Genomic DNA, 27,462 nt, shown 5'->3' with positions numbered 1-27,462 from the left:
TTAACTAGAGAAGCAAAGCTGTAATTGTGATGGTGTCTCTCCCAAAGACTAAAGTTTGTTTCTCTCTTTTCATATGAAGATGTTAAAAAACCAAGCATGGGGTAACTTGTTGGGAAGATGGATTTGAGGGTGTTTAACTGAACTAGTTTGAGTTTGAGTTTGAGCAATTATCCACTTTCTCAGTCATGCTGCTCTCTTTTCTTTCTTTCTCACTTTGTTTTTTCTCTCGTAAGTGCCAAACAGTTTGGCAGCAAAGATGAGTTTTTTATCCCCATGAAATATTTATCCTGATATGAAAAGGAAAATGCATTCCACTGCACAGCACGTCCAAGATTTATCAGGGTGCCCTTTTTCTCTGCTAGATTGTCATCCAATTTACTCAGCAATGTTGTTTTAACCTCAGGTTGATCACTAGAGCCGTGTTTTTTTCCATTAAATTGGAAAGATGAGTTTGATTTTCTTCTACTCCAAATGTATGGAAATACTTAAAAACTCAAGCCAGTCCCTGAAAATTGAACAGGCAACTGATGAACTTACTGGCATAGGTTTCAAAATTCTTTCTAAAGGACGTCAAGTTGAGTTAAAGATTATTTCACACAAATAAACTGTAAGCCCCTCCTGTTGAGATTTTAGTACATTTGATGATTTCTGTGTATGTTCACATTTGTGTGTTACAGGTGTGTAAACTTTGAAACAACACTTGATCTCATCATAACATTTGAAGTCACTGTCTTCAACAGTCTTTTCCAGTAAGCAGCAGTGAGGGTAATTTTTTATTGAGCACACATATTGATTTGCTGAGACTGTCTGTTGTTGGAGTGCTTCAAACTTAGTGTTAGTGAGCTTATCTAAGCACTCCAGCCTGAAAGTGTAGTTGAAAAAGAAAAAGGAGCAGGCAGGTGAAAAAGAGGTTACACAGTGATGTTATTACTGAACACTATCTTCCTGATTACTCCACTCTCAGGGGATTCTGGGCTTTAATGTAAATTGGGGATTTATTATAATAGGAGTAACATTTTAACCACAGCTGGTTTTGTTGTGTTCAAGATGAGAAGTAAAACATGACTGTAATATGCTACTTTTATTAGGGTTTTACTTTGTCATAATTTGGTCTTTTTAGACATGTGAATAGAAGGCTACACACGATGATAGGCTCTCTTCCAGGTTGACATGGTGATGACTGAGCCAATCATTTGGCTGTATAAAAGCTCAGAATAAGGACAGAAACTCATTCCAGATTACAGCACCTCTCTTTAATCGGATGGCTGCATTGCCTGAATCATAGATGTGTATTTAATGATGCCAAATCCATTTCAAAACACCACTTTCAGAAACTTTGTCACACTGTGGCCATGAAACTGTACACCTGCTCCTCAACATTCTGCAGCAGGAAACATTGAGCATAAACTTTCACATCATTCTGGTATTTCTCTAATATTTGAAGCTCTTCTGTGTTACTGTTTTTTTTTACTGTAACGTTGCAGCAATTAATAAAGTTGTATCTTACAGCTGCTGCATTTGCTTGTCGAGGAGATGTTTTGCAGACATATAGATTAGGTATTTTATGGTTGATATAAAAAATCGTCAGTAATACCCCTACATTGATAACCTAGGCTTTACTCAGCTCAATAGCTCATCAAAGCTCATAGTTTATCTGTCTAGTCCCCAACTGTCTGCTGTATTTAAAAGAACAGCCCTTAAAACCAACGGTTAACTACCTTCTCAGCTTCAAACAGACGTAGAAATAGACCAGCTAGTGAACACAGAGGAACTCTTAATCGCCCAAAGAGCCTGGTACGACCCTCAGCAGTTTCTTGAGATGGAAAATGAGTCCCTGAAGTGAGTGAATACATTACCCTTTTATCCATCAGGTGCACACAAACATTCTTATAACTTTATTAAAATTTAGCAGGGCAACAAATTGATGCATAAATAGACAACTTGTGCAATTTAATATTTGTGATCTGAGTTTATATATCATGTGACTTACAGTTTGTTTTGCCTGTAAGGCATAGAGGAAAACTTCCTCTATGGTTCACATCAAAGGAGAACCAACTGTAGCTGAGATTGTACTTATTGTGTTCCTATTTGTGCACTTACCTACGGCCTCATGTGCATCATATTTGACAGATAAGTTAAGTGTATGTGTGTGGTGTGTGCCTTCCCGGAGGAAGCTCTGCAAGACTGCCTACTATTGTATTTAACACTTTTTAGCTTTTCAGCAGACTCTCCTCTTTCACAGTAATGCACACAGCCAATCAATAGCTGGCTCACTGTACTGAATGATTATACACAGTGTAGTACTTCAGCACTATAGCACAAGGACATTGTGCTTTTCCTTGAAAGCTAGATAAAATCTAAAGCTTTTAAAAAGTGCTGCTTAATGTGGGGATTTTATTGTGTTGTTTAACTTTTTTCCGTCCATGACATTGAGCGTAGCAGCTCTAAAGGACTCTCTAATAAAACCAGGAAGACAGCTATATACGTTTTATATTTTGTCATGAAGACATTTTCTTTTAGACTTTGTTCTAATCTACATTGTGTCTGTCAGTATGTAAGTGTGTATATGTGTGTCTTAACAAGTAGTCACTGGTTGTTAGTTTTTTTTCTTATTAGTGACAAAACAGGTTTAGGCTTTGTCTCTGTTAAGTGACATTGCTAACCAGAAACCTTTTTCTTTTTTTTTCTTTTTTTTTTTACAAAAGACTTAATGATGTTACACTGGGTCCTATGATGTTGCGGTGGGCTTTTAACCACCAATTTGTCAGTAAAGGATTCATTGTTTTGTCTTGAGAAATTACGAGTGAATGACACACAGTTTAGATGAGTCAATTAAACTAAAATGTGACTTTCTTTTGCCAGTTTTGTATTGTACAAAACTGTGATTTGATTAACGTGTAAATGCTTGTGCTGATTGATCTTTGTCCAGCTCTCTGCTTTGAATTTCCTCCTTGATATACTGTCGACCCTAACTGTTGGGACAAGCTCATTGAACTGTGAAGTTGATCTTAAATCAGTCAGTAGTGAAGCAAGCCTTGGACTTGTGTTTGGCAAAGATTGATTGAACTGAACATCAATCCGTTGTAGATCTGTTAGTGATTTAGAGAAGTTTCGGGATGAAATGGCTGTTGGATGCTAATTACATTACTTTGTTGTTGCACTACACTGTGTTTCCTTCTTTAGAGCCAGCAATGAGTCGCCTCTAATCAATGAAGTGACAGCTGCATTGTGATGTGGATGGCAGCAGGGTTGCAAATTGCTTTGAATAATCACTGATGTGAAGGTGGCAGCTTTTAAAACTGTAGGGGGAAGCTACTCAGATGTAATATTTTTTAAGATACTAGAAAATTATGTATCTGTTTTTTTTCTCTGTCATCTCAAGTAACTGTGTGTATGGTACTGTGTTTAAGGTGTGCAGACAATCTGTTGCAAGAAGGGCTTTCATTTTATCCTCATGTGTTGCAAAGGATGTGTTTTTGGAGTGTGTGGGAGTTCTGTTCTTAAAATGTCATGATATACATTGCATTATACTCCCACAATGTAGGCTGTCTTTAAGAGTCTTGTATAGATGGATTATGGCAGGATTGAGGCCAAAGATTATCAGCTTGCTTGTATCATATAGTCATCTTTCAGCCTTGTCTCAATAATAGTTACTTACATATTGGATTTTTTTGCAGTGAACGATTCACATCTAATGCTGTCCAGACACACATTAGCTTTGTCTCTGAGAGGGCTTGGTCACGCACTGTCTGGCTGAGGAAAATAATTAAATTGGTAAAACAGCAGGTTTATTTCCTGCTAGTCTACTTGTCCAGATCTGTAAGTATCAGCAGTGCAAATAACGTTATCAAGGAGATTTCTCCCTAAAGTCAGCTGGAGCACATGCTGATATACAGATTTTCTGGGCAGGTGTGTGTGTGTGTGTGTGTGTGTGTGGGGCTGTATGTGTCGTCTTCAGCTGCTGTCAGCCCAAGCTGTGCCAGACACTCTGCTTTGAGGACCTGAGCTTGAGACTGAGCTCGTTATCACCTGGTTCTCACTGAGAACACCTGCCGATGCAACAAAACCAAATTATACTCCTACTTGTTTGATAGAAAATTGGTCGTTGCTGATCTTTTTCATATTTGTGCTCATTACAAATAAGATGGCAACAACAAATTGTATCCCTGAAGTTTTTGCCATGGATGGGTAGCTATTGCATGAAGATAAGATAACACTTTAATGTACATTTGTACAGAAATTTGTCTTGCATTACAAGCTCAGAAATCCTTGCATCCCAATCCAATCACATCACACTCAAAAGACAGAAGTTAAAAACAACCCAAGCTACATTTAAAATCACAGTGTGGAATCACAGTTCAGGAGTGACATAAATATATAAATAATGTTAGGAGATTGTCTATGAAAAATGTAAAGTGCTCACAGTCCATGTGCAGCCCAGGTCAGGTAATGATTGGAAATGTTTGGAGTGGAGTTTGGCCTGTCTCCGCTCTACGTAAAAGCATTTTGATTTAGTGGTATCAGTATTTTAGTGATACTGGCCTGATGACGATTGCTAAGTAATAAAGTTCATGTGTGCCAAAATAAAATTGATCTCTACGGTCCAGGACTACCCACATCTATAGACACATTTTCCTACTTTAAATGTTATTGATCGTATTTCTACATAATTAAACCCTATAGTATTTGGAGGATCTATTGTTAATGATCAGACAAATTAGCTAGATTTGTTAGCTAGAGTTGTTAATAAAATGTTCAAACACGGTCTTATTCAAAGAAAAGGGAGATATACAATCTTCATTGGACTTAATGTCTGCAGATACTCCATCCATCCATCCATCCATTTTCTTCCGCTTATCCGAGGTCAGGTCTCGGTGGTAGCAGGCGCAGTAAGTCAACCCAGACTTCCTCTCCCCAGCAACGTTTTCCAGCTCCTCCTGGGGGATTCTGAAGCGTTCCCAGGCTAGACGGGATATATAATCCCTCCAGCGCATTCTGGGTCTGCCCCGGTGTCTCCGCCCAGTTGGTCGTGCCTGGAAAACCTCTAAAGTGAGGCGTCCAGGAGGCATCCTTAACAGATGCCCAAACCACCTCAACTGGCTCCTTTCGATGCGGAGGAGCAGCGGCTCTACTCCGAGCTCCCCCTGAATGTCCGAGCTCCTCACCCTATCTCTAAGGCTGAGCCCAGCCACCCTCCGGAGGAAGCTAATTTCTTTCTTTCGATGACCATAGGTGAGGGTTGGAACGTAGATCGACCGGTAAATCGAGAGCTTTGCCTTCAGGCTCAGCTCCCTCTTCGCCACAATGGTCCGGCACAACGCCTGCATTACTGCTGAAGCCGAGCCAATCCGTCTGTCAATCTCACGCTCCATCCTACCATCACTCGTGAACAAGACCCCGAGATACTTGAACTCCTCCACTTGGGGCAAGGATTCACTCCCCACCCGGAGAGCGCAATCCACCTATTTCCGGCAGAGAACCATGGCCTCGGACTTGGAGGTGCTAACCCTCATTCCAGCCGCTTCCCACTCAGCTGCAAACCACCCCAATGCCTGCTGGAGGTTCCAGCTTGAGGAAGCCAACAAAACCACATCATCTGCAAAAAGCAGAGACGAGATTTTGAGGTCCCCAAACTGGAAACCCTCCTCCCCCCGGCTGCTCCTTGAGATCCTGTTCCTGAAGATCACAAACAGGATCGGTGACAAGAGGCAACCCTGGCGGAGGCCAACACGCACTGGGAACGTGTCTGACTTTGTGCCGAGGATGTGGACACAGCTCCCACTTTGGTCATACAGGGACCGGATGGCTCGTACCAACGGCACCGGGGCCCCATATTCCCGCAGTACCCCCCACATGATCCCTGAGGGACACGGTCAAAAGCCTTTTCCAAATCCACAAAACACATGTAGACTGGATGAGCAAATTTCCATGCTCCCCCAAGAAGCCCTGCGAGGGTAAAGAGCTGGTCCACTGTCCCACGGCCGGAACGGTATCCACATTGTTCCTCCTGTATCCGAAGTTCGACAATCAGCCGGAGCCTCCTTTCCAGCACCCTAGAGTAAGCTTTCCCCGAAAGGCTAAGAAGTGTGATACCCCGATAATTGGAGCACACCCTCCGGTCCCCCTTTTTGAAAATGGGAACCACCACACCGGTCTGCCACTCCACAGGCACTGTCCCAGATTTCCACGCGACATTGAAAAGGCGTGTCAGCCAAGACAGCCCAACAATGTCCAGAGCCTTTAGCATCTCAGGTCGAATCTCATCCACACCTGGCGCCTTGCCACTGAGGAGCTTTCTATCTGCCTCAGTGACCTCTGCCAAGGTTAGTGGTAAGGCTTCCCCTGGATCTTAAGACTCTGCCTCCTCTTCAGAGGACGTGTTGTCTGGGTTCAGGAGTTCCTCAAAGTATTCCTTCCACCGCCCAACAATGTCCCCAGTTCGGGTCAGCAGTTCTCCACCCCTGCTGATAACAGCCTGGGGCAAGCCCTGCTTTCCCTTCCTGAGCCGTCGGACGGTTTGCCAGAACCTCCTTGAGGCCAACCGAAAGTCCTTCTCCAAAGCCTCCCCGAACTCCTCTCACACCCGGGTTTTTGCTTCCGCAACCACTGAAGCCACAGCCCTCCGAGCCACCCGATACCTGTCAGATGCTTCCAGAGACCCCTGTGCTAACCAAGCCCGAAAGGCCTCCTTCTTCAGGCTGAAGAACTCCTAGCCGCAGCTTCTACAATGGAGGCTTTGAACATGGACCACTCGGACTCCATGGACCACTCAGACTCCATTTCCCCAAATTCCCCCGGGATGAGGGAGAAGTTCTTCCGGAGGTGGGAGTTGAAGACCCCACGGACAGGGGCCTCTGCCAGACATTCCCAGTTCACCCGCACTACACGTTTGGGTTTGCCAGGTCTGTCCGGCAGCCTTCCCCGCCATCTGACCCAGCTCACCACCAGGTGGTGATCAGTTGACAGCTCTGCTCCTCTCTTTACCCGAGTGTCCAAAACATACGGTCGCAGATCTGACGAAACAACTACAAAGTCGATCATCGATCTTTGGCCAAGGGTGCTCTGGTACCAGGTACACTTATGGACATCCCTATGCTTGAACATGGTGTTTGTTATGGCCAATCCATGACTAGCACAGAAGTCCAACAACAAAACACCACTCAGGTTCAGATCGGGCAGGCCGTTCCTCCCAATCACTCCCCTCCAGGTGTCCTCGTCGTCGCCCACGTGAGCGTTGAAGTCCCCCAGTAGAACTACAGAGTCTGCAGATACAAAAAAAATGTATCTGGACAGCTATTTTCCTGTTCCAATTCTTGTGATCTTTAAACCTGAAGTGGTACTTATTTACTGGTAAAGAGCTACCGCTGCATAGCATCCCTCTCCATGTGTAAGTATTTCCCATCTAAATACAGAAGAATCAACGCAGGAAACATCTGCAGCTTGTTCTGCCCAGACTCTTAAACTATGGACCCACTTTGTTGTTTCGTATTATGCTTGTTGTGTGCTTGTTAGTGTCAGATGTATTTCTCACCCTCTCCACTCTCTCTTCACTGATTTTTGTTTACACGGCCCTTCTAGTGCTCATTACGACTGAACATTGTTCCTCCAGCACTGCCTCGTCCTGACATGGCCAGACCTCTAACTAACATCAAACAGTCATCCATGCAAGGCTGCGCTCATTTGACAGCACACTACACTGCAGTGGTCACTCTTCTATCTCAGTGAAGACGGCGCTCTGTACCATCACATCTCTGTGTTTGCCTTCAAGTTTTCCTATATATTGCTTTTAATGAATGTGCACCTACTGTGCCATGTTAGAGCTACCGTCTATATAATCCTATATCAACTTTATTGCTAACATAACATCAGGGCAGAAGTATTTTAATTCAGCCAACCACTTGTAGTTTATCTTATTGTCCTATATTTGATAGCTTTAGGAACAACAATTCACAAAAAAGGTTATTGCACCACCAAAGAAATGTCAGAATTGGACTGATGTAGGCCTATATCTTTGCAATACAACACATTATTCACTACGTCAACTTATCAACCATTTTGGGTATCCCTTTTCCCATTAAACAATGTAATGTTTGGTCTATACATTATCAAAAAACAGTAAAAACAAAGTCCTTCAGAATTTCCAAAACCCAAGGGCAGAATATCCTTTCTTGATTTGCATTTTGTAATCATGTAACAATGATGTGTCTTTTTATATTATAACGGAAACTGCTATACAACCACATGAAAAGGATTTTGTACAACCTAATGTAACCAAAAAAAGCAACTAATTTGAGGCATCAATGCTTAAAAAATGCTTTCCATTGTTAAACTCGTAAAGCAAACTAGAGGCAGATATTCTGTCTACCTGTCATGCCAGCTCTACCTTACATTAGGTTACATTGATATAGAACTTGCTTTTATCCAAAGAACATTTGATGAGTTTCTTATTTCTGTATCTTCAGTGTGAAGAAACTCAAGGCCTGTCTAGCACAAGCCTTGAAGTAGCACTATAAAATACATGAAATGATATTTTCCTTGTTAACAGTGTCTGAGCTGTTGCTCTTAGCCTGGCTTTTATGTGTCTGTTTTCATGTAAATTGACTAAGTGCAGGTTTGTTTCTGGTAGCACTGTCAGTTACTTTGTACTTTGTATATGCCACTGTGCTCCCATGTGTCTACATTCAACAGATTGTATACAGTAAACCTGAAGCACAAGTTGATGAGTGGGGAGTTCTGAACCATCTCTGCCAAACACACCCGCTGTATTGAGGGTTAAGTGAACCATGACGCAACAAATCTATTAACCACCGCAGTACAGTATATTTCCATAGATAACCCCCCCCCCACACACACACACACACACACACACACACACGCGCACACGCATACACATCCAGCTGCTTTAGAGACACAAGTAGGCCACAAGTGGAAAGCCTTATCTGTGCCTTAAGCACAACAAAGACAACCGAGCTATTTGATCCCACAGGCTACTCTGTGCAGGGTTTTACTCTGCAGTGGTTGAGAGGGAGACGCAGCCCTCTTGCCGCTGTTTGTCAGTGATTTCAAGGAAGGTTTTCTCTTCTGGCTGCTCATTATTTCACCCCTATCTTGCACTTATTCCGCACATTCTTCAGAGCTTTCCTTCAACATCCCTGGAGGAAGAGAGGGATTTCCCTACTAGCCTGTGCTAGTAAATAAACATACAAGGGCATCCACCAAGTTTACTCCTGTCATCCTAGCTCCTATAGTCTGATAGTTTTAGGAGCTCAACCCTAGCTTTTATAGAGAGAGATGCTGAAACAGAGGCAGCTTTGGGGTTTGGTTTCCCTCTGCTACTTCACCAAAGGGAGAGAGAGAGCTCATTTGAACTGCTGCCATTTTCCCCTTGTTTGTATGTGTGTGCAGCTGGTGTTGTTAACAGAGGGTGGGCTCACTTTCCCCTACTTTTGTTGTTGTACAGTGGGAGAGCTTCGGAAATAACTGAAGGGAAGAATTTGATTCCCCTAGACGGCATACTATCCCTCATAACATGAAGCTGTTTTCCTCATTAATTTTATAGGCATGCTATTGTTGTCTGTTTTCAACTGTTTTCATTTCAAAACCACTACATTCACCCCACCCAAATTATTGCAGCCTTGGATTAAGACTCTGGCTACCCTTGTCAAGCTCTGGCTTTGGACTGTAAGTCGTTGCATTACATAGACTGAATGTGAGTAGACTGTGTGTTTCCCAACATTCGAGGTGTGACTCCTATTCAGCCTGCCTCCATCATGAAGCAATCCTCTTGAGTCACAGCTATGCCTCGCTGCAGTCTTTGACAAAGCACGGTCAACCCTACACCCAACAGGTGCTTTAACATAATAGTCCATACATAAGGTCATCCAAGGTCTTATTTTGTAGGTTATTATTCAAATAGCCACTACACAGTTTTGATAGTTGAAGTTAAGATTGCTATTTAAAGCAGTAGTATGAAGTTTGTATGTAATGGCCGCTGCTTCACAAATGTTTTTACTCTAATTTCCAGTATAGTGCCCTCTGTTTTTTTTTTTTTATCACTGGCCTTCTGCTTCCATCACATAGAGTTTTGTGCTCATTTTGTGACTGAGCATGTTAAGATTCAAGCCTGCCGAGCTGTGCTCTCGGATCCTCGAATGATGCTGTAAAAAGTAAATGGTGTGCACTGTTCCTATGTTGGGATGTTTCACAGCACACTGTTCATTTAACCGATTCGTTCTTCAGTCAGTCTTTTCCTGTCTTGATTAGGTTTTGGCAACCCCTGGACTAGGAATCCTGCTAGCCTAACTGGCTAATAGCCTTTGTCACCCCTGATACAGCATTACTCCTCATACAGGGTCAGCAGCTATGTTTCAGTCTTCGAGTGACTCTGCAGTATACCTAGTGTAGTTTGTGACTTCTGTGTGTTTAGATGTGAGAGCTGAACAGACTGAAGTGTTTTATTGTCTTCTTGTGTATTGTAGAAAAGAGTTTCACTTGGAAATGAACATCAGAGTGGATTGTAAGAGGGAATTTAGGAGAGAAGTGAAGGCTTCACTTGTCTGTGTAGTGTCAGGTGGCATGAGAGCTCTTCCAAATTCAGAATATTTTCAAGTGTCTGCAGTCGTTTCCATGCTCAGGCCTCTTTAACATTCTAAATGTTAAAGTCCTGCATTTCTCGCACGAGTTGCCTTTTTTTCTATCGATGTTGATGACTAGACTAGTGAGGGAATCTATTGTAAAAATTCAATAGATCTGCACTGACAGGACAAATACATGTTGGAAAATGAACAGTATGATCTCATGTGTCTCAGGATGTATTTCAAACAGCACAGATGGTGCATAATCAAGAACAGGAAATCTGTTGTGTTTTCCTTTCTCATCATCAACAGTGTTTTCACACCAAGTCCCACGTCTTCACAGCTAACACTTTTCTCTCTGCATGAACATTCGACTGTGGATAGTTTGACAGCCCAAGAATGAGCTGAAGGATGTTCTCAGAAATCTGATTGCCATTATTAAGTTTTCCCTTAATTTTCTGTTTTCAGTGATTCTATAAGGTTACATGTTAAGCTGCGATCTTTCAGTTAAGTGGTTCCCCTACTGTCAATGTCTGTCTAAAAAGGGGCTAATAAATACAGACGCACATAATATGCTGGCAAAATGTATGCACTATACACTTAAACAAAAAAAACATGGTTATAACACTAACCCATAATCAGATCCTCATCACTGTAGTCTTCTAAGACTTGACTTTTTGTGCCTGTTTGTTGCCAAAGTGATTATCATTAAAGGTATGATGATAGCGTCACTCATTGACTTATTATTGCTCTTCTATCCAGGCACGAGTGTAACAGGTGTTCAGTTGTTTGTATACAGATTGGAGAGTCCTATGGTTTTTGTGAATGTGCAATATGACATATAGTACACAGTTCGAACAACAGCCCTTTGCACTCTTCTGGCAGATTTCCTGTAAGAAAAACATCAAATCCTGATGTTTCTGTCCCTTCTGTCTACACAACGGAGGCCTGTGCTGACAAAACAGTTAAGCCAGACTCAATGGGGGTGGAAGTGTTATTAGCATGAGAAAGCTCTCTTCCTCAGCTCCCTCTTCCTCTTCCCATTGTCTGCTTCATGTCTCTGGCTGGCTCGCTGGACATGTCACTTCCTTAAAGACACATTATTCCCTTTAACTAGCCTGCACTTCAGTTCTCAGCAAACATTTGTAGTGGTCAGAAATGGATTACTTCCCTTCAGATGTGTCACTTGAATGTAGTTAGTGGTTTTGTAAAATTATGTTTCATCAAGTTCGAAATGTTTAAAATGGATATGTTTGATTTTTTTCTTCCTGCTTTTGATGCATTTTTCATTTTGTGAAGTCCATGTGACACTTACCCAATAATTGCCAATATATTTTTTCATACTTTTTGTCCCGCAATCCGAACTAATCTGGTGTTGACAAAGTAGTTAAAACACTGTTCTCATATATTAACGTGGGCACAAAATAACCATGTTTACAAAGGGCTAACTATCTCTGTCCAGTTGAATGTTTTTGCAGTATTTTAGAAAATAATGTAACTTGATTCAATACAACTGAAAATCAAATACAAACACTAGTACACATAATTGTGGAACCAGAAGCAGATTGTCTTGTTGGTGTTACAGAAAATGTTTCAAACAAAGTAGCAATCGCAAAAACAGGGACTGGAGAAAAATACTATTTTTTCATCTCTAGATTTATTGCAAACAAAACAAGCAAGAAAGCAAGATGTCTTTAGTTTCCAGCATTAACCTTTTTACAGGAGTACATACTGTATATGCATTTTGGTGTGCCATTTGAATGTCATATAGTGTGAGTGGCTCAGCTTTTCTTAGATGTAAGTGGGGGGGGCTCCAAAGAAAAAAAGGAACCCCTGACATGGAAACAATTAAGAAACTGTTACAATTTTGGATTCAAAATCTTTGCTTGAAAATAACCCGAATGCTCTTAATTTTCCGAGATAAATTTCGGTAAAAATCTAAAAAGCAAACCTCCACAAAAAATAATAGTAGTGTCGTTTTGGATGCCAGAGCTGAATAAAACCTAAAAAAAAAAAAAAAAAATCCAATTCATCCATATATGAATGAGGACATGGCTTCAGACACCAAAGATCAGCCCAAGGGATGCCCTACAGCTACGGGTCAGATCAGGGTGATGTTTCTTGCTACTTACATCCCTAGAGGGAGTTTGCTGTTGACACATTTTATTTTTCTTAGCTTTAAAGCTCCTTTGCAACTGCAAGTGTTGTAGCTAGGGTCCTACATTTTTATATTAAATAGATGATTAAAGTGGAACTTAATTGCCACACTTCTTCCTGATGACTGTGTTTCTCTAGTCCTGGGAGAACTGTGTGCAATGACAGTGCTGGACTCTTTCTTTCTTTGGGCCATTTTTCTTTCTTGTCAATGCAGAGGAAGCTTGGAAAATGTGGCCACGGAAATCAAAAATTGTGCCGGAATGTGCTTCTCTGTCTCTGGTTTCTCTCACTCAATTTCTCTCACCCCTTACTCCCTTGTTCTCTTCCTCCTCTGTGGGTGTTTGGTACACTAAGTGCCTCATGATTGCCAGGGCTGTGAGGAGGCACAAGCGGGGGTGTTAGCAGCCCTCAGCCAAGTGTCCTTGCTTTCCCGTGTGGATTTTCTGGCATGTTGTGGTAGAGTGACAGTAGAGTCAGAGTTATCCAGGGAGATAACAGCGTTTAACAACATCCCTGCACAGCAACATGTTGGTGACATTTCCATAACAACTCCTGTGTTGTTCATACTTGAGAGTAAATTGTCCCGCTTGAATGTCACACATGCTCACCACATTCAAAGAGTCTGGATGGTTAAAGTACTTATGTGTGCTCCTCAACAAAAAACAGACAAGATTTGTTATTCCACTTAACTAAGATTGTGTCTGCTGCAGCTTGTTGAGGGTGAGAAGATTGAAGGAGGAGCTGTTCCATCTTGTCTGAACGTTGTCATGGAGACAATTTGTGGACACTTCTTACAGTTCAGTCTAAATGTCTTCAAAGTGAGAGTGTACGAGTTGAGAATATTTAAAGTGCCCAACCATCTTTCTTGATCAGTGACGTGGATCGGTGCCGTCAATCCGATATCCAATACAGAAATAACATCAATATCAGACCCGATACAGACCTAAGATCGTATCAGTCCCATCTCTAGTTTGAATTTCTTGTGTGTATAATAGGTATGGTCATACCTGAGAGCTGATGGTAACTAATGTAACTAATTGACTCATTTTACAAATGTTCCAAAATAAATATTTAAAATTTAGGAAAAAAAGTACTTTCTCAGGGTGCGATCACACTGGCCACTGTGCCGTACTCAAGCATGATTGGCCTCCCGCTGCGCCATTTAATTTAAGCCATTTTATCACACAGCCATAAATAAATAAAAAAATAAAATAGACGTGCGGCTGAGTCTGCGGGCGAGTCCGCGGCCGCACATGTGCGTGAAGTGTGCCAAAGCCAAGGAAGTGTACCGTGCCTGAGCACGGCACAGGGCGGTCACACTGGCCAAATTAACTGGACTTTAACGTTGAAGCGTGCTTGGGCACGGTACAGATAGCAAGTGTGACCGCGCCCATAGATCCAGATGCAAGTACTTCATCAGTAAATACAATGTATACACATCTTGACTGTGAGTGCTCAATATTGTGGAAATTAAAGCTTCTTACTTCAAACATGACGGGTTGTTTGAACTAAGAATTGTAAAATGTGCCAAAAATAAACACAAATGGCAACCTCCGGTGTTAACAAATAAATAAAAAATGCGGTTCCTCGAGTATACATCAACATGAGGCTGGCTGCAAAAGCCTCGGAAACCACATACACACCCATTCTTAAATGCCTGTTTTTACAGCAGAAATAAAACGTGTTCAAGGCCTGGTTCAAAAAAGACATTTGGTTTGAATAGGTCGTTACTTCATCGACACACTGATGGCGGTCCATTTTTTTTTTTATCTCATCCATTTTGTTATTAAGGCTTATGAGTTATTCATAATCATGGCCTTAGCTGATCTGACTGATGATGGGTGCACTGTTAGTCTTAAGGCCCACCTCAGCTCCAGGTATTTACCTTTTATACTAGGTAGACCGTTAGTTAGTTTGAGACAGAATTTCCAATATGGCAACCGCCATTGATGCGCTTCAAAAGTTGTCTTAAGAAACCAATGGATGACATCACAGAGACTACATCCATGTTTTATACAGTCTATGGTCAAATGCAAGTCTAAAGTTGATTGTGTTTGTCAGCTGTGTTGATTTTTTTGCTGAGCTGCAATTGTTGTCACAGTAAATGCTTTGCTTCCCTGCTGTAATTAACATTCTGTTAATTGCTGATGAGGGCACAGACAGATGTTTGTATTCTAAACTCTGCACCACAACATGGTGGACAAATTGGGTTTTAGTACATTTGAGTAAGTCTCTGAAACACCTCCTCCTGTTTACAAGATTAGTCCTTGACTCGGCTCAGGATAGTGATTTTGTAAAGCACACATTTCTATTTCTGTTTTCGGCAGTTTGTTTTCGGCAAGTAGCTAGATGCACCTTCATGAAAATTTCTTCTTCTCCTCTTTTTTCACTAGCGGCCAGTTTGCTGTGGTCAGACGATGTCGGCAGAGGAGTACAGGTGCGGAGTACGCTGCCAAATTCATCAAGAAACGTCGCAGCAAGTCAAGTCGACGGGGGGTGACGAGGGAGGATATCGAGCGTGAGGTGAACATCCTGAAAGAGATCCAGCATCCCAACATCATCACCCTCCAGGAGGTCTTTGAGAACAAGGCTGAGGTCATCCTGATCCTAGAGCTGTGAGTGCATTCTTTATTTTCCGTACTGAGAACAAAGTAAACACTATCTACAACCAGGAAGTACTTATAAAATATTTAAGATTAAAACCAAAAAAAAATGAAAAGGCAGTATAAGGTTTAGAAATTGGTGGGAGAATTCCATGATAAACTCATTTAAAAATAATTAGGCATGTTTGATGACATTCTGCATAAAGGTCCAGTGAAGGATTTTAGCTGGTTATGAAACACGCTGAAATTAATAATGATGTCGCCATATGAGGCTATATATACAGAAGCCAATGTGACCACTTAGCATATAGCTGTTATATATCTAGTTATTTGTAATGCTTAAAACTGCTTGCTGCTGAAACAGCCTCTTTTTAACTTTTTTTCCAAGGCAAGGATTCTCAATCAGTAGAAAATCTGCTTCTGAAAAGAATGCAGGATGTGACTTTCTCTCTCATTTGTGTCCATGTGAAATAGCTGGACTGGCACTTTAAAAGTAAAAAAAAAAACTCAGATTGTGATTTCTTTAACTGTCATAATATTCAGTGTTCTGGGTGGATTGAATGCAAACTGTGTCTGTGACTATAATCGTTAAAAGTTTTGTGTGGCTCAAGGCCTCTTTTTTCATGAAGCGTCAGTTAGACCAGTTTTACCAGTTTACATGGAACTCCATCGTCTGTAGAAGCAGTCATGTTTACCCCACAAGAATCCAGCTGACACGCTCATTTGAACAATAAGAACAAAAGCAGAATGCAGTACACCTCCATTAGTCTTACCAACCTACAGCCAGCGGTAATGAGTGTAATTGTTAAGAGCTAAAGGACAACATTCCAGTGATCATATTCGATAGAGTTGCAAGGAAGACATAACAAACACTGTTCAGGCCTACAGTGCAGCACGTGTGTGAATAATCGGTCTATGGCTCATTTCCAGTTCAGAAGTAAACTGGTACTACAGGTTAATGGGTGATCTTTTGAGGCTTGAAAAAATTGCTTTACGGACTGATACATTCTCTACAAGGATCTCTTAAAGGACATGTTACCTATTTTAGAGGATGATGTATACCCTACAAACGTCAGTCTGGAAGAAATGGCTTATAAAAGTCTAATTACTGTGATTTTCCTTTAAAGTAAGACTTTGTAACAATAGTTGTAGATGGGAGCAATAAAGGTTAACAGCTCACTGCCACTTCTAGGAGGTGGTCTTGCTTTTTTGGAGGTTCATCATTTGATGTTTCACCTGATCAGCCTGGAGAAGACCAGCCCTGGTTAGCTCTCCTTCTTACTCCTTCTCCTTCAAGAGGGAATCTGTCTTGTTGTTTAGCTCAGTTTGCCATCTAACACCTTCACAGCTCACTCTGTATCTCACACATTCAATCTGCACTCTCACTTGTGAAATTGCTCACTTCCACGCTGAATTGTTAAATTGTGTTGGGATCAATTTTTTTAAGGTTTCTGTTTTAGTAAAACTCCCTGAGATTTTGTATCATGGGGGGGGAATATGCTCTTATAGGTGGGTTGTACTCCAGTTACCAAACTGCTCACTGTATGTTTTGGCTGGATTTTAAAGTTTAGAACAGTCTGTAAAATTTGAAGGCTATTCTACGAATGGTTAAGTGCTATGGTTCTGTAGGCCCTGTACTGATTAAGGAAGCTTCAGCGTTTGACTTATCTAAATATCTTAATGGGGGTTTTTGAATGCTGTCTGTCGAGCACACTTGCAGCACTTGGCTGTAATTGGATTTTACCTAATCATTTTTTTTTACCTAATCATCTAAACCCTCTTTGGATTCCCAACCTTGAATAAACACAGGGCACAATGTTTGTCCCTGTTATGTCAGTGAGTCTGTTGCTATGGGGAACTAGTTGAAGATTAACCAGGAAGTGTTTATTTTTTTTATATGTTAAAATACCTCGAAGTCTGTCTGTACTTCCTGGATTTGATTGTCTGATTGCACAACTATTTGAGTTGTCACAGCAACTGTAATTTATCTTCTGAGTCCATGATGACAATAATACAAGTAACAAGCAACATGATCCAAGCTTTTTGATTTCTAGATCCAATGTAGAATTGTTAAAGGAACAAGTAACATATCTACTGAATTAAATCATTAAATGACCTTACTTTATAATCAGACATCGACCAAAAACGTGGTAAAACTAGGAACAATATTGGAGATTATCTTAAAAAGAGGAAAAAGGTTTGAAATAGAACACAAGTTTTCAAGACTAAAGTGCAGAGCTGGTTAAACACCGAAGCTTCCGTGTCCTCCACATGGCAACTTGTGTGCGAATAGGGAGGAGGGGGCTCCCTCCACTGTTTTGAATTTGGACTGCAGTATCCTCTTTAAACGCTACTTGGTAGAGTTTCATATTGCTCCTTTAAAGTAAAGCAGAAAGATATTTTCTCCTAAACAACCTGTTATCTTAACTGAAAAGTAGGGACTGTATCCACGGATATATAACCGGGCTGACATTTGTCACATATCCTGTAACCACCACTGTTAACATGAAGTCAGTACTAAATGTCACTTTATTATTGACTTTATTAAAAACTTATAAGAGTAAGCACATCATGTTATTAGAATGTAACCTCTCTTTGGTTAAACTGGCTGGTGGGCAATGACTAGTTGCTAAGCGTTTACCCATAAAGCTCCACGGTTGCTGATAGTGTGTTTAAACACTCCATTGACTTGTTTCCTTTTTACTATTGATCTTGGAATGAGGTCACATACTGCAGCCTACAAAAAGCCAATTTCGGGGGTAACTACAAATTTTTTATAAACTTTTTCTATTAAATGTGGTTCACTGTTTGACTGCACCAGAGTTAAAAATATATTTTTCCTGGGGTCTACACAAAGCATGAGAAATGCAGACATCACATAATGAACATAATGTATAAGCAGACAGGTCTACTAGAGAAGATGATTTGTTTTTATATAGTCAGAGAACTGATAATTATTACAAATTACTTCCACTTCATGGTTAGAAGTGACAGCTCAGGGTCCCCGGGAAGTTAAAACAACATGTCACATGTGGATACTAAAATGTTTGACTTCATTCTTTGTCCTTTATATTCTCACACATCTCCTGCTGTTCAGCTCTGCATTATTATATTCACAGCAATGGAGTGACATGTTGGGGTAGAAACCATTTTTTCCCTATCTGTGAGGTGTGTTTAATGGGTCTGCTAACCCCTGAAGCAGATGATGAAATAATCATTTGAGATGTAGAGTGGGTGTTTGGTGGGTAGGGGCCCCAGCTGTGCAGCTGGTCTTGTGAGACCTCCCTGAAGGGAGGAGCAGTATGTGATTGTGTTTTTTTAGGTCTGAATTTCTGCAAAAGAATTTGGTAAATTATAAAAAACTTTATATGGGGAATAAAAAAAAATGGAAGTCAGTTTATTTCCTCACACATATTGTGAGACAAACACGTGTTCGAAGGCTGAATGATTGCTCAGCCACTGAATAACCATGGCTGTGATTATAGTTATCTGCACTCCGCCTCTCTCTTCTGCTTCTCCCTTACACTTCCCCTTGCTGCAGGCGTTCCTTCACTCACATGATCAAGTTATGACCAAGAGAAATAATCTGCCCTCTACATTTCTTTTCTCTGATAAATTATAGTTTTTCTTCGATAAAATCTAGGGTAATGTCTCGGCAGGGATTATTGAGAGCTGACACTGATATTAACAGGCATGAGGGGGAACATATAATTAACCAGGGACAGGATAAACATGACACCACATCTAAGACAAAAACAGTAGAATTTCAGCCTTTTATATGACAAGTGTTGAATCTAATTCTCAAAAATCTAGACAGAAATTCTTCAAGTCAGTATTATTGATAAAGTGTCATGGCTGAAAATAGTATTCAGGCCCAAATCACTATTTAATGCAGTAATGTTTTAATTTAAGTTCAATTTATTTTTGAAACTGTCATACTTTAACTCATGTATTCTCGCGTTGAGCTGTGAACTTTTTAGTATACTGTGAATTTCACCTTCATCCCGATTATCATGCCTGCAAATTCATTTGCCCATTTTTATGTATATAATCTAGCAAAAACTAAAAAACATAATAATTAACAATTCCAGTGAAAAACAAAGCTACATTTTTAGTGCGTTTCCCTTTTCCCTTTGTTTTTTTTAATGAGGGTTTGCATTGTTTAAAAGGCGCTGGATTAAGCAGACTCTGGATGTGTAAATTAGTTGCGCTCTAATGCACCAGGATGATTAGATTACATCAGCTCAGCTCTGTTAAGAAGGGATTTGTAGCTGGCTGTGATCTGAGAGATCTCATGTATTAATTCTCCCCCTCTCTCTCTCTCTCTCTTTCACTCTCCTCATCCAGTGTGGCCGGCGGAGAACTCTTTGACTTCCTGGCAGAGAAGGAGTCGCTGAGCGAGGAAGAAGCCACTCAGTTCCTCAAGCAGATCTTGGACGGAGTCTTCTACCTGCATTCCAAACAAATTGCTCACTTTGACCTTAAGGTATGAAGCAACGTAAGACTGAAAACATTCTCCAAGCACACAGTGACGTACGTAGAATCAATTACATTACAATTAATTACATTGTACACTAAAAAGACTGCACATCATGACAATTAGAATTCATGTTATGTAAACCAGTATTTAATTTGTATCTGGCACACAGCACTTCTGCTCTTTGTCCTTCATGGATCCTTTGTGTTCAGCAAATGCAAATGAGCCTTTTCAATTGATTAGCTTCATTAATGTCCTTAAAATGAGAACCAAAACAAAAAAAGAGATGTGCTCTGCTGATGATTTTTCATTTCATGGACACAAAAGATGATGACAGCGACTCGTTAAGGGTCATGTTACATAAACACAACACATCACGATGTTTTCCTTGAAATGACTCCCACACACACACACAGAACTATAACCAACAAATATTTCCCTTTAACTCTAAGGTCACAGCAAAATGTTTTATGTTGTTCACCACTCATTGACATCCATTACTCTAAATGAAAGCTCACTAAAGAACTAGATTATCAGCACAATGGGGATATGAAATCCTTTTTTTGTAGTAGCTTTTTGGGGCGGCTTCTTTATCTGTTTGTTTTGTACTTGTATCTTTTATACGTTTGTGTCTTTTATACCAGTTTTTCTGTTTTTAGAGACAGAGTATCTAAAGGTTACGGTGATGACTGATGTTGTTTTGGCTATTGTTTGCTCCCCTGTCTTTTTAATCAGTGAGTTTAGTAAAATAGTCCTGAGGGGGAAAAAATTATAGGTCATTGTGAACTTATTTACGACCATACGATATGTTAGGCCTTTGAACATTACAGTACTTCAGTTTGGAGGACTGTTGAGATGTTTTTTTTTTACTCAAATCTCAATCAATATCACTGAACAGTTATTCTGTTGTGGCTGCATATATGGTCGCCTCAGAATAAACACACTGACTCCTCCACTTACAGAGCTATAATGAAAGTCATAAATAAGAGTTCAGGACGTTTGGTCTCTAGGTTTGCACAAAAAGGGTAACCTCTGTGCCCAGCCATCAGCTTCTGATCAATGCCAGAGCTTTTAACAACCACAAAGCCTTCGCTTCTCATTTTATCTACTGTTACTCATTGTCCACCAGTGGCTCCTATTAGGACTTCAAATGTTTAGCTGAATGGCTTTCTGTGAGACATTGCATTTCAAAGGTTGTAAGTTCAGCGTCTTTAAATGCGATATGTTTTCTCATATTCTGTACACACTTGTTGTTTTCTCAAGCTTTCATCACTTAAAGTGCGCCCTTTCAATGATCAATTTAATGTGTTTTTAAGCAGTGTGCAGTTCTAACCATGACAGCAGTAGTAGATGTTAGAAAAAAAAGATTCTCAGATGTTTTGAACCCTTTAAACTGCTTTAAAATGTGACTCTCCAACTGAATAAGGCAGTTCTTATAATTTAAGGCTGTCAAATCAATTCCTAAGAGACAGTCATTTAGCCGATCAATGGTCTGATTATGTTCAAGAGCTTGATATGTTTGGGAGAGCAGACTAATGATGTCTGACTGATCACCAGACGTCTTGCACAACTTGCTTCTGAACTGATGATTTCAAGTAACTCTTGAAAAGCGGCAACTTGTAAACATCCCCCAAATTACATTCTCCTATATTTCTTTATTATTGAACTGCATGAGACTGTCAGCTTTTTCAAATAATTGAAAATCATTTACCGTAATTACAATTTGGAAGAAGCTGTACATTTTCTTTTTCTTTTTTCAAGAATCCCATGCGCCCCATGTATGGAGGCCGTGGTCCTCCGGGCGGGCGGTCCAGGTTCAAATCCAGCCTGTGGCTCTTTTCCCACATCATTCCCCACTCTCTCTCTCTCTCTCCCTGATTTCCGCCTCTAGCCAGTGTCCTATCTTTTCATTAAAGGCACAAAAAGCCAAAAAATAAATCTTAAAAAAAAAAAAAAAAAAAAAAAAGTATATTTCTTGTTTGTTATATGAATGTTTTTGTACAGTAACTAAAGCTGTCGATGTAATTCTAAGGAACGGACACAAGATACAATTCTCTGTCAGTCCTGCTTCAACATCAGCCTGTCAGTGTTCACAGAGCAGACAACAAAACCACTGAGCTGAGCTGGAGAGGGATTGTATTTCCACAGTGCCTCCTGTTTTCTCTGTTTCACTCAGCCAATCTGTTCTTGTTCCTTCTCTGACTAACCCCCGAGCTCAGCTCATATTGAGCTGAAAGGACGACATTAGGAGCAAAGATGGCTCAGGAATGTCCGTCTTCTCTTGTTTAGCTTTGGTTGAAGCGCTTCTTTGCCGTCCTTTCCTTTCTCCCACTTCCTCGAGAGGTTTTTTAACTTGTGTTTTGCATGGGATTTCCATAGCTGATGAGCCTCCTTCCTGCCAGCCCTGTTCCTGGTTTTGTGTCTGACTATTCAGCTTGCTGCCTTGTTTTATCTTAGTTAGTGTCCTACACTGAAAATTATGGGAAGATTATTCAAGATGTGTACTTGAATTTCTCTGTTAGCCTCATGCCTGTACCTTATTGTTATAATCAACATCACACATGAAAGCTTAATAAGTAAGGGTCCATAAAGAGTTTGGTATCCAAACTATCACTCCACCTGTGTGTCCTCCATGTCTCCTCTTTCTTTAACTATCATTTTTTTAAACTGTTCCTCTTCTCTTTCCGTCTAGCCGGAGAACATCATGCTGCTGAACCGCTCAGTGCCTCACCCGCGCATCAAGCTCATTGATTTTGGTCTAGCACACAAGATGGATTTTGGCAACGATTTTAAAAACATTTTTGGAACTCCAGAATTCGTAGGTCGGTATCTCTTTGTGAATATCTTCTTTATCCTTTTCTATTTCATAGTTTGGTGTTTCATGTAGAATATTCAGAGCTGATTAGTTTACACAAATATACTCTCCATGCTTTCTCTTTTGTACATACACAAATACACACAGAAACACTAAACTGCACCATCCTGTTTTGCTGGCTCCATCCCAGGAGTTGAGTAATGTTATAGCAGGTGCCAACTGAGCCATAGGGACAAAGTGAGAGACCTGATGATAATAGACTGGAGACTATCAGAACTCCCTTTTCTTGCCAAAACACATAGTCACACACAAACTGATAGACACATCAGTAGCTCTGTCCAAACTCCCTTCAAATTCCCCTTTACCCCCGGAGGCTGCCAGTTCCTTTTCTTTCTCTCCCAGCATCATCCCCAGCCAAAATCAGAGTCTGTTCCCGCTCCTGCAGGACAACAGGCAAATGGTCTAAATAAAGATCAAGTGGCAAAAAGTCAAAACGATGAGAGGAAAAGCTGGAACTGAAAAACAGAACGCTCTGAAATTCATCAGGCACAAAAACTGTAAATTATATAACAGCCAATGCAAGGCTTCAGTAGTGTACTTACTGGTGTGTTGCATCTTCCAGGCACAGGGAAAGCTAAAGTTGCTTTAAGGGTCTTTGAAATATGTTTAAATAAGACAGAAAGGTATACAAAAAATTCATTTGAAGACAATAAAAACTAAAAACAAACACATTTAGAGATTCAAAAGAATCTGCCTTGACTGTACAACACAATAAAAACATATTAGAAAGAAAAGGTCTGGAAAATATATTTAGAGAACGTTAGGAAGCATTGTATCTTTTCTGATTTAAACCCATAAAATCTTATAATCATGCCATGTGTTTTATGTTATCGTTTAGGAGAAATGCATGACATATTATTTGTGAATAGGAATAATGAGTCTTAATTGTCTTTGCTGCATGTGGTGCTACCAATATGCAGCAGAGTCGCTCTCCTTCTATTAGTCATTACATAGGCATAATAAATATATTTTATACTCTTTAATATTCAGTGATACTTACACTCTCTTATACTGTCATTATCCCAAACAGCCTTGTGATGGTTGTCTGTGCACCGCTGCATTGCAAGCAGGAATAAACAGCTCCGTATCTGTTTGTTGATTAGATGTGAAATGATTTTACTTATTCATTTAATAAATCATTCTGATGCCTGACCAGAGAGAGGAAGGGAGGAAAGAATTGATCACAGTTAAAAGCAGGTGTGATTATATATAAAACACTACAAAGACACAAATGAGTCTGTGATCCTAAGAGAAAGTGATAAAGACACATGAAGAAGACATTGCATCAATTAAGCTGGTAAATTGATTGGACAGGGAAAATACCAATCCTATTAAAAGCAAACTGAAGACACAGATATAGTTTGATGTATCACTTGTGTGTTGACCTGAAAATAAAGAATCTTCTGTTTTGTGTGTTTGCGTTACAGCTCCAGAAGTAGTCAACTATGAACCTTTGGGCCTGGAGGCAGACATGTGGTGAGTAAACAAAAACTCATTATGTTGATAAGCTGTTTGTGTTAGTTCTTATTTCTGGGGAGCATCTGCTGTTAAGCAAATGTGCGTGCTTTTGCACAATGCGCTGCTGTCAAAATGCTCAATAGCTTTGTTTGATGTTTAAAATCTCTCTTCTCTCCTCTCTCTCTCTCTCTCTCTCTCTCTCTCTGTTTCTCATCAGGAGTGTTGGTGTGATCACCTACATTCTGTAAGTACCTGATGGCAACCAGTGATGAAGGATAATTTTGTGAAATGTTAACGTTATATGCATTGAAAACATGCCTCAGTGTAGGGCTTTAACAACAGCCCCCCTCGTATTTTATTGTTACGTTGTCTAACACATCCCCAGGGCATCTCACTCACTGAAATTGACAGTCAGCCTGAATGTTTGTCAGGACGTAAAGAGATTACGGTTGCTCTTTGACCTCTTCTATGTTGAACTCTCTGGCGTGTTTGTAGTGTTGCTGGAGTAATGTAAAATCCTGCAGAAACTGTTAAGCATCTTAAAACTGCATCTGGGTTTGATGTCGACCAACCAGCTGTTTGGATCTTGCAAGTCTGCAATGGCGTTCCTACCCTATTAGCAGTTATAGGGAAGTATAAAAAAGAAGGTTATTATAGATAAAGCAAAATGCTTCTTCTTTGCGGCTTTATTACATATAATTCAGTTAAGTCAGCCAACCTCATCCTCTGCAGCTGTAGTAAAGTCTCTCAAGCAGCCTTCTGCAGACGTGTCAGCACAGTTTAATTCAACAGCCAGAGTGAAGTTCATGCCCTCGGCAACCCACAGATCAACTGCTGTTTGCTCTTGAAGATTCCGTTCTCTTCTCTTTATACCTGGCTGCAAGGCTTTCTGAGCTCCCACACACCTCTACACTCCAGAAAGACATGAAAAATATGTGCACAAAAGTACTTATCAGGTGCATTAGCCTTATGCCCACACAAACATGGAGAGAATTATTATCAAAAAGAGGTAAATATCTGGCAACAATTTAATCCCAAAATTGCATAATATGTAAATTCAAACATTACTCACTTTATTCAGAGGTGTTAGCTGTTGTTGATTTTAAAAGATGCATCTCTTTGTCTCTTTATCACATGAACTCACTCTTACAAATACATCCATGCACACGTACAAACTGTTCACATGCATGCACACACTACACCATCTCTGTTCATGCTGCCCACCCACACAGCTGTGACAGCTCTTCCCGACATGATAGAAAATAGATCGCTCACTGCCTATCATCACAGCAGAGTAACTGTATGGTGCACTTCGAGCTCATCTCATCCTGTAAAAAATAACAATGTGAAGGAAAAAAACTTGTCATTCCAATAAAAGTGTTTTCTTAGGAGCACCTCCGAAACCCCTAATGGGAATAAATAAATAAATGATCTGCTGCTCACTAAAAATGGATTTACTGTGACTTTTTATTGTGAGCAAACAACGCGTTTCGCCTGTCACCTCGTCTGGGTTCGCCCAGCATAATCACATGAACATACACAGGTGTGTTAAATACTTAAAGTCACATGACCGATCATTCCAGTATAGATTGCATAGTATAGTATAGTATAACTGATGCAGCACATCAGTTTCATGCTTTGTATTGAAATTATGTTAAATTGCATCGTCCCTATTAAATAAATAAATTCAAATTATTTAGTGTCATAACATCAAGCAAAAACTACAGCATGTCTCAAAACAACAGGATGTGATTAGTACTATATATAGTTTATCAAATAATAAAATAATACATGTTTTTAAATACAAAGCATATATGATATAACATGGAGTTATGAGAATGAAAAGAATAACACCTATTTGTGTCATTTAAACATAGCGATCAATGTCTTCTCCAATATGACTAACTGAATAGAAAATGCTGAATACAATAAATAGTTGAATTCATTATGCAACTGTCCCTATGACACTAAATGGGAAGGGGCGAGTATGAAGGGCCCTAGTGAGTCCTCCTTCCTTACTAACTCTAATCCTGTGCTTTATTGAATCCCTGTGGTTCACTTGGTGGTTCTGGTTAATCAAATTGCCCCCTCTAGGTTTGGTCTCACTCTTTCAATGCCGATAAATTGGAGGGTAGTAGCTGACCCATGGTTAACTTAATGGGAGTATTCTGCATGAGTGATGAGCAAAATTGTTACAACTTGATAAGAATCTGAACTAAAACTCCATTAGAAATCTCCAAGTTGTTTCAATTTTTTAGAAATGGGGGACTTCAGTGTCTTAGAAAACATACGGTAGTCCAAACCATGTTGATAAGTGAGGTGAATTATTGAGTGTTGCAGTCGTTTTCAGCTCTGCTTGAATCCCAATAAAGGTTGGTGGAAGTTAAGATTCAGCATAAAAATAATGCTTAGTGCATAGTTAAGTCTCATTTTGGGATCACTCTTGAAAAATGATAAATACAAATGTTACAACAGAATCTTGATTTAATAATTTTCTGATGATTCAATGCCTGGCATCATGAAGAATCGCCTTAGCTACGTGTTAGTTGTGAGCAGCTGCACCTTATACAGTCAATAAATTCATGCATTTCTACTCAACTTGAGCTTGACCTGCAAAACCTCCATGTCTGTCCCATCTGGCAAGTTAATTAGTGGTTGGTGCTGAGGAGCAGGAGAGGTTTAACTGCCAGAACTCAAAGAGATCTCATCAACACGCCTGACCGCTTACATTCCTCTCAGGGCTATCTGCAGTACATGTACCAGAGAACATAGCTGAGCAGAGCATGGTCATGACATAATAGGGTGACAATGTATGATGATAGTAAAAATTATGTAATTAATATATATCAGCCTTCTAAGCATATTTGTCAGTCATATTGTTGTAAAAACGCTGCACAATCCCTGTTGAAAATGTATATTTTCATGCTTATTCAATAACTATGACGTAACTAAATCAGTGAACAATGAACTTCCATCACTAAATCAAATGGTATCTGTCTCAAAATTCCCAAGTTGTTCTGGTTCTATTCTGCTTGCTCACCATCAGCCAGTGTTTACTCTTCTAACCCCACTGTAAACTTCTGTCCCATCCTGCAGTCTGAGCGGTGCATCTCCCTTCCTGGGCGACAACAAGCAGGAGACTCTGGCCAACGTGTCGGCCGTGGATTATACGTTTGACGAGGAGTTCTTCAGCAGCACCAGCATCTTGGCCAAAGACTTTATAGCAAGGCTTCTTGTCAAAGATCCAAAGTATGAAAGACTCCCATTTCTCATCTTCATTTTTTTAATTGAAAAACAATGTCTGGCAGTGACTTACTA

At 40.3% G+C, this 27,462-nt stretch overlaps 3 protein-coding genes across 3 annotated transcripts in view; 2 read left to right on the top strand and 1 right to left on the bottom strand.

Moving 5' to 3' along the window:
• Nucleotides 1-17,227, bottom strand: part of LOC132974347 (histone H2A.V) — a 212,014-nt gene extending 194,787 nt beyond the window's left edge. The window contains exon 1 of the mRNA XM_061038366.1: nt 17,221-17,227. Within this exon, the coding sequence (XP_060894349.1) occupies nt 17,221-17,222 (2 nt within the window). The 5' untranslated portion in view covers nt 17,223-17,227. The remainder of the gene's footprint in view (nt 1-17,220) is intronic.
• The window catches only part of dapk1 (death-associated protein kinase 1), a 75,127-nt gene that overhangs the window by 14,981 nt on the left and 32,684 nt on the right, over nt 1-27,462 (top strand). The window contains exons 3-8 of the mRNA XM_061038358.1: nt 15,125-15,346; nt 19,682-19,820; nt 22,504-22,633; nt 24,114-24,162; nt 24,362-24,388; nt 27,241-27,393. Of these exons, the coding sequence (XP_060894341.1) occupies nt 15,125-15,346; nt 19,682-19,820; nt 22,504-22,633; nt 24,114-24,162; nt 24,362-24,388; nt 27,241-27,393 (720 nt within the window). The remainder of the gene's footprint in view (nt 1-15,124; nt 15,347-19,681; nt 19,821-22,503; nt 22,634-24,113; nt 24,163-24,361; nt 24,389-27,240; nt 27,394-27,462) is intronic.
• LOC132974322 (uncharacterized) lies at nt 5,230-6,547 on the top strand. The gene is made up of 2 exons (XM_061038294.1): nt 5,230-6,252; nt 6,310-6,547. Exon 1 carries the CDS (start codon nt 5,305-5,307, stop codon nt 5,956-5,958), a length of 654 nt encoding a protein of 217 aa, XP_060894277.1. The 5' UTR covers nt 5,230-5,304; the 3' UTR covers nt 5,959-6,252; nt 6,310-6,547.

Source organism: Labrus mixtus, chromosome 5, assembly GCF_963584025.1.
Source record: "Labrus mixtus chromosome 5, fLabMix1.1, whole genome shotgun sequence".
Classification (NCBI taxonomy): Eukaryota; Metazoa; Chordata; class Actinopteri; order Labriformes; family Labridae; genus Labrus; species Labrus mixtus.
The sequence above is the reverse complement of the archived record's forward strand: the minus strand, read 5'-3'. Positions and strand labels throughout refer to the sequence as shown.

Coding starts and splice junctions, on each gene's coding strand:
- LOC132974322 (XM_061038294.1), top strand. CDS start 5,305: ATGGTCCGGCACAACGCCTGCATTACTGCTGAAGCCGAGCCAATCCGT.